We start from the raw sequence: 8,304 nt of genomic DNA on the forward strand, positions 1-8,304 counted from the left end.
ACTGTAGGGGCTAGATTGGACGAAAAGTATAACGGATGACAGAAGTAAACAATAAACAATAGTAGAGGGACAATTTTGGATCTTTTCCCTACAAAATATATAGTAAATATAATGCCACTACACAATTTATATACAATAGACTGTAACTATACAAAATATATACAAAATAAACTGTCATTATACAAAACATATACTAAAAATATACAAAATAGATTATCACTATACAAAAATTATACAAAATAGACTGTTATTATACAATTTATAAACAATAGACTGTCACTATACAAAAAATATACAAAAATAGACTATCACTATAAAATTTTTATACAATAGATGTACAGAAATAGACTTTCATTATACAGAAAATATACAAAATAAACTGTCGCTATACAAAATATANTACTAAATAAATTGTCACTATACAATTTATATACAATAGATTGTCACTATACAAATTATATGCAAAATAGACTGTCACTATAAAAAATATATACAAAATAGATTGTCACTATACAAAAATATACTAAATAAACTGTCACTATACTATTTATACACAATAGATTGTCACTATACAAATTATATACAAAATAGATTGTCAATATACAAAATATATACTAAATAGACTGTCACTATATAAAAATTATATAAAATATACCGTCACTATACAAAAAAAGACCGTCACTATACAAAAAATATACAAAATAGACCGTGGCAAAAAAAGGTTACTCTATTGAGTCAGGTAAGGGTCGAACCTGCGGCATTCTGCTTATGAAACAACACTCTATCCACTGAGCTACAAGCGCTTGTGTTGGAGTTCCAATATAATATGTTGCAAGTTTATACGCAAAAGCTCCATAATCTAGCATATTATGTTGGAATTTTTCGTGTGCTGGAGTTCCAACATAATATTCTAGAACTTAATACGTAAGAGATCTATAATCCAGCTGGAACTTTCTGTGTTTCAATAAAATAGTGGTTATTTTTGAATGACTTTTCAAAATGCTAACTTTTTTTTATTATAAGTCCGTACTAACCAAATTACCTCAAAGCTAATGGGGATGGAAGGTATGGCGGTGACACTGAAAAAGGGAAAAATCAACAAATTACGTACGCAAACACATGTAGATCCGAGAAAGAAGTTACCTTGTACAGTTGTACTACTTTCTACTACAAGCATCACAATCAATTGTGTCCCAAATCTCACACACAGCATTTAAGACATAGGAACAGGGTGAGATCCAGAGAAAAAGGAGAAAAAAAAAAAATCTCTCTCAATAGTCAGAGAGAGAACGAGAAGGAGCTGACCATTTGATTGAGAAAACAAAGAAAATGGGATGCTCGTTCTCGGGACTGAATGCTTTGTACGACGGCGCAAATGGTGGAGGGGATGTTTGGATCAATGAGAATCGGTTCAGGATTCTTAAGCAATTAGGGGAAGGTGGTTTGGACAATGTGTTCATCGTCAAGGAGATCATCTCTGACCCTTCTAACCCTAGCTTTTCTAAGAAATTCAAAGACCCTTCTCTTGTCTCAGGTACATATTACTACTGAATTTGTAATCTGAAATTGAAATTACATATGCTCATAGTTCGATTTATATGCAATTTTATCCAAATGGAGTGAATACATATTGAGGATTCATATAGTAATTGGTAGTATGGGATAAAGGCATAGTAGTAGTTGTTGATGCTGAAAATTGGATCAGATTTGTGAATAATAGGAAGATCCATTTATTAGCATTTTTCATTTCTCTTATATTGACAATCAGGTCAGATGTGTTACTGATAGGAAGTTCCATTAATCAGCATTTTTTTGGTCAGTTGACAATTGAGTCAGATTTGTAAAATGGGTCAATGGAGCAGTGTGAAGTTTGAGGATTCTGACTCCGACTAGTTTTGGGATCGAGGTGGATAGTTGAGTAGTTGTTGATGATGACAATGGGATCAGATTTGTGAATAATAGGAAATTCTGGTTGTGATAGTTTTTCTTTTTCTGGAATCTGACAGTTGGATCAGATTTGTGTATTGTAGGAAGTTTCATTTAGGGACATTTGTTCATTTTCCTTATGATCTGAGAAATGGGTCAGATTTGTAAATGGATTTAGATTGAGCATAATGGATTGAGAGTTCTTATACCTCACACCAGCTAATTCAGATAGAGGCATATTGGTAGTTGTTGCTGTTGACTATTAGGTTAGATTTGTGAATAATAGGTTTTCTTGCCCGTTTCAAAATGTTTATGATTCGTATTAGTTGTAGTTGTGAATGATCATGTGGGGAGGTTCTGTATCAATTGGCTCTGCGGATTTGATCTTTTCATGTCTCTGTGGTTCCAATTAGGGATCTGGAACTTGTGAGGAACTGGGATGTTTGCTATTATCCATGTTTTCTTTCCTTTGCATGTGGAAAAACTGCGACTTAGCTTGGGTATTAGATGTTTCTATAGAGTGATCAGATCATCTTGAGAAATGAACTTTTGATCTATAAGCTGATGTTAGAATGGTTAAGCTGATGTCAGATTTATGATTCTTTGTCTTTGACAAGAATAGTACAAACTTTTGTGCATTGTTGTATTTTCATATTTCTCTTGTTATTAAAAATTTGTAAATTGTCATTTTAACATATCGTGTTCATAATGCGTTGCATCTGAATGTTTAGATGATGGAACTTATGCCATGAAGAAAGTTCTTATTCAGAACAATGAACAGTTGGAGTTGGTGAAAGAGGAGATCCGAGTTTCCTCTCTGTTTAGCCATCCCAATCTTCTTCCTCTCCTGGATCATGCTATCATTTCAGTCAAGGTAATTACTGAAACCCCGTGGCACTTGCTTCGGTTGCACATCGAAAAGAAAATTATCGCAGCGGTTTCTAATTTCTTCATTTAGTAATTAACTCAGCTCCGCGTATAGGCTATTTCTAAGCAATTGGGCTTTTCACAATTAATTCGCCGACGTATTAAGTTGAGAGTGCATATCCTGCAAAGCAGGTGAACGCATGCACAACATTTATCGTTTGTCATTCCATGAGTTATTAGATGTGTTTCAAGTAACTGAACCCCAGCGTAATAGATGTATTTCCCTCACTTCACTCTTAAGATGGAGGTGAAAGGCTAAATATAAAGAAGTTTGCACATGCGAATTGTCAAAGAAGTGTATCCTGTAGTTCCTTTCTTTTCACGAGAGGCAAAGGAAAAGGGGGGAGGGGAGTTGCTACCAATCACAGAGGGTTCACATGTCTCATTGAGATGATACACCTTTCTGCTTCTGGGGGATGAGAACTATGTTTGAGCAAGTTGTCATTTGTCACTTATGAAAAGACACGCTCTGCTATTTCTGAACACTATAGGCATGCCAATCTCTCTTTTCTTTGTTCCCTTTCCTCTATGATATTCATTTACCACTGGATTTTCTCTAAAGATCTCATTTTACTTGGATGTTGGATAGGCCTCACAAGATCAGCCCAAGAAGCATGAGGCATACTTGTTATTTCCAGTCCATTTGGATGGGACATTACTGGATAATGCCAAAACCATGAAAGCAAAGAAGGAGTTCTTTTCCACTTCGGAGGTGCTTCAAATATTCCGTCAGGTGAATAATAATCAGTATGCTATGCACAAGAACATCTTATCATTATCTGAGAGGAAAAGAAGATGGGTCAGGTGCTCAAGCAATTATGAAAACTAAAATTGATATACTGAAAAAGGTTTATGTGCAGCTTTGTGCAGGTCTCAAGCATATGCACAACTTTGATCCACCCTATGCACATAATGATGTCAAACCTGCTAATGTACTTTTAACGCATAAGAAAGGACAGACACCTCTTGCAAAATTAATGGATTTTGGAAGTGCACGTCCTGCAAGAAGGCAAATTCGTTCTCGTTCGGAGGCCCTACAGTTGCAGGTTAGTGTGGTTCTTATATTACAGATATATCTTCTGCTCTCGTATGCCTGCAAGCTTCACATATTTTCCTTATTGTGAATCTGGTCAGGGAGTATTCTATCGCTATTTTACTGTATTAACATATAAATATTGCTTTCTTTGTTGGCTCTATTTCTTATTGTTCTCATCTTAAGCCATTCTGGTGCATATTTTTCATCTGATTTCATTCTGTGGTACTGGTTTATTTAGGAATGGGCATCTGAGCATGTTGCAGCACCTTTCCGCGCGCCTGAATTCTGGGATTGCCCAAGCCAATGTGATATTGATGAAAGAACTGATATCTGGTCATTAGGTTGTACTTTATTTGCAATAATGTAAGACTTCTCTCTACTCTTTTGCAGATATTTGTAGCTTTTGCTGTCCAAAAGAAAATATCTTTATTCACTTGTTGACATATCTGTTAGTTGCATCAACATTGTCTAATAAATTGATATTCAGTTCGATCAAGTCATGTAGTTAAGTCAACTCAAGAATGAAATGTCCTGCATTTGACTTGTATATACGTAGAAATTAGAATTAGTATTTTGGTTAGCATACTGAATTTTGGTCTGGTGCTGAGTTGCCTAGTAATTTGGTGGGACAGATTGGATAAATCATCATTGAACGTTGGAATTAGACAGTAATAATTTTCTCAATAAAATGTTGGTTCTAGATGAAGGTCATTATAGAACTCCATAAGGGTTCCTGTCAAGTGAAACTGTAATACTGAGGTGCTCAATTTTTTTATGAGAAGGCGTATTATTAGGGTTGAACTTGTATGTATTCTGAATCTCAAGTGATATCTGCTAGTAGTTTTCATGCGTGGTAGCTTTATCCAAACATCAAGCTAAGTTTTCAGCATCTATTTCTTCTCCAATACAAGGTAAAGAAGCTCATGACATGCATATTTGAACTGGTTTTGGACATTTTTAACTGTGAATTTGGTGTTTATGTCTGTTCCCATGAAACGATAATTAATTTTTCACATCTTTTCTATCTCTAGGTATGGAGTATCTCCTTTCGAGTATGCATTTGAGGAATCTGATGAAAGTCCGCAGTTGGCTATTGTAAATGCACAAATAAAGTGGCCAACTGAGCCTAACACTTCATATCCCGACGCCCTTCACCAGTTTGTGACATGGATGCTTCAGCCTCAAGCTACAGTCCGACCTCGCATAGATGATATTGTAATTCATGTTGACAAATTGATCTCTAAGTATTCCACCCATTGAGTGATGGGAAGAGACATGTTGGATTAGCTTACAGATGCTTCATTCATCCATATAAACATCTTAGCATGTTACAGAATCCACCATAAGTTACTGTCCTTATTTTTCATTTTTTTTCTTCTTGTCAAAATGTGATAGAAGGCACAATAGTTCATTATACCGGAGTAAAGAGGTTTTGGCAGTTGTCCTTTTTTTTCTTTCTAAAAATAATTAATGTTGAATAATCTGTATTTTTGTTCCTATGTCCAAAGGATTTTTTTCTCACCTTATTCTGCAACTCTGCTGTGTGTTCCTTTGTGCCTTGCATGATGCATAAACGTTTAGGGGTCGTTTGGTACATGGGATAAGGTGAGATATTGTAGGATAAAGTGTGGTACTAAATTTATACTATGTTTGATTGGCAGTATAAATTCATCCCGGGATATATTTATACCGCCAATCAAACATAGTATAATTTAGTAACAGACTTAGAGGGTGTTTGGCTAAGCTTATAAGCTGGTCAAACTGGCTTATAAGCACTTTTTAGCTTATCTACGCGTTTGGTAAAACTAAAAGTGCTTATAAGTTAAGTGCTTATAAGCCAAAAATAAGCCAAAAGCCATAAGTTGGTCTCCCCCAACTTATCAAATTTCAGCTTATAAGCACTTTAAGTTTGACCAAAATATTTACTATTCTATCCCTAAAATACTTATTTTTAAAACAAAACTCTTCGTATACCCAATTCTTCAGCTGCATATTATTAATTTCAGCACTTTTATCCAAACACTTAACTGCTTATTTTTTAAATGCGTTTCAGCACTTAAAATGTTTATCAACACCTAATGCTTATCAGCTAAGCCAAACGGGCTCTTAATCGTGGATATCCCATCAATTCTTGGTATTATTTTATCCCACCTAGAGGTGGAATAAATTAGTTTAGGGGTCGTTTGGTACTAATTATACCACATAAAAGATGGAGTAATATAATCCCACAACTGATGGTATAAAGTGGGATAAGATGGGATAAGTGGGATAAGATTTGGGATTATGTTTACACCTTGTTTGGTTAGAGGTACAAATCTATCGCAGGATAAATTTATACCTCCAACCAAACAAGGTACAAATATAATCCCAACTCTTATCCCACCTAATACCTCATACCAAACGACCACTTAGGGATTATAATCCCAGGATTAGAATCCAGGGATAATTTAGTCCGCGTATGAAACGACCCCTTAACTTGTTAGAGGACACAGACCATTATGCTTTCAAAGAAAAACATGAGATAACAAGTACAAAATTTATTCAGCAAATACTAATCCATGTTTAATACTAATACAAAATTTGCACAATAACTAATGGTCCAAATTCTTTGACAATGACTATATCGGTGTTGGTTTAATTATGCTTATTATTTACAGTCGGAGAACATTTCCAAATTTTGGTGACTTAATTAAAGTGTAAAGACAGTTGTGATCTCAAAATCAAATCCACTTTCTTCCTAATAGTTTCAATAGGAAACCTTCTTTAATAATTTGCCAAAAATAGGAGGAATTAAACAACCATATGTATCTTTCAGTCAATGCTTATGCTCTTACCTAACCTTCTGAATTTTCAACCAAACCCAAAATACCATCTTCCACTTTAATTTCAACCTTTATTTAAATACTTTATCTCTATGTTTCTATTGAGTTAATTAAGCTTCAAACTATCTTTTTCTTTCTCCGATCAATATTTTTTAAAAAAATCAATAAAAAACATATTGTTTGAATCCTAGCTATGGCTTCGGTTTGGACTTCAGATTTTTGGCAAATCTGCCTGTTTTGTTACATGACATAGAATAGGTGTCCTTTAGATTTAGTAGAGTTATGCTTGTTCTGGTGCTCATTTTCCTATTGATGAAGGATTCTAATGCTCATACTGACCAAGGTACTATCTTTTTCTTTTTCTAAGATATGAAAGTACTCCCTCCGTTCTAATTTATGATGACGGCGTTCGAATTTCGAGAGTCAAACAAATTATACTTTTATCACAATTTTTCATATATATTTTAAATATTTTGAATTATTAATTATTGTGACCTATAGTATATTTTTACATAATTTTCAAATATGTAAATTTTATTTTCAAAAAATTAAACAACAACAACAACAACAACCCAGTGTGGTCCCACAAGTGAGGTCTGGGGAGGGTAGGATGTACGCAGCCTTACCCCTACCTTGGAAGGGTAGAGAGACTGTTTCCGATAGACCCTCGGCTAAAGAAGGTGAGACAAGCCCTGGTAGCAAGTAATAGCGAGACAATAATTAGAAAACTAAATCGAAGATAGCAACAGATAATATGAAAGGGGTACTGATAACAAGTAGTAGCAGCAAGATAACATATTTAGAAAACTAATTCCAAGGCAGCAGACGAGAATATGAACGAAGTACTGCTAGCAAACTACGAAAATACCAATGGCAAGTAACAACGAAATGAGACATGCGAATATAGCAAACTAAGGAAAAAAGGGTACCGTACTAGTACTAATACTATCGAGCTAGAGAAGACAATGATAGACGCACGACTACCTACTAACCTTCTACCCTAATCTTTAACCTCCACACCCTTCTATCTAGAGTCATGTCCACGGTTAGCTCAAGTTGCGCCATGTCCCGCCTGATCACCTCTCCCCAAGACTTCTTTGGCCTACCTCTACCCCTCCTCTCACCTCCTAAGGCCAACCTCTCACATCTCCTGACAGGAGCATCTGCGCTTCTCCTCATAACATGCCCGAACCATCTCAACCTTGCCTCACGCATCTTTGCCTCCACAGGTGCTACTCCCACCTTATCTCGAATAACTTCATTCCTATTCTATCCAACCTAGTATGCCCACACATCCATCTCAACATCCTCATTGCTGCTACCTTCATTTGCTCGACATGGGAGTTTTTGACTGGCCAACACTCTGCCCCATACAACATAATCGGTCTAACCACTACCTTGTAGAACTTACCCTTAAGTCTCAACGGCACATTCTTATCACACAAGACACCGGAAGCGAGCCTCCACTCCATCCACCATGCTCCGATACGGTGTGTGACATCCTCATCTATCTCCCCATCCTTCTGAAATTTTTAAAAACTTAAAGATTCTATTATATTCAAATGCATGGTCAAAATTAAGAAGTTTGAATCT

The 8,304-nt window shown here is 35.5% G+C and overlaps 1 protein-coding gene across 1 annotated transcript; it reads left to right on the plus strand.

Annotated features, from left to right (window-relative positions):
* On the plus strand, nucleotides 1,052-5,415 carry LOC109231117 (serine/threonine-protein kinase 16-like). Its single transcript, XM_019396678.1, has 6 exons — nucleotides 1,052-1,534; nucleotides 2,658-2,800; nucleotides 3,443-3,586; nucleotides 3,714-3,899; nucleotides 4,128-4,252; nucleotides 4,921-5,415. The coding sequence occupies exons 1-6, from the start codon at nucleotides 1,330-1,332 to the stop codon at nucleotides 5,147-5,149; spliced, it is 1,032 nt and encodes a 343-aa protein (XP_019252223.1). The 5' UTR covers nucleotides 1,052-1,329; the 3' UTR covers nucleotides 5,150-5,415.

Source organism: Nicotiana attenuata, chromosome 8, assembly GCF_001879085.1.
Source record: "Nicotiana attenuata strain UT chromosome 8, NIATTr2, whole genome shotgun sequence".
Taxonomy (NCBI): Eukaryota; Viridiplantae; Streptophyta; class Magnoliopsida; order Solanales; family Solanaceae; genus Nicotiana; species Nicotiana attenuata.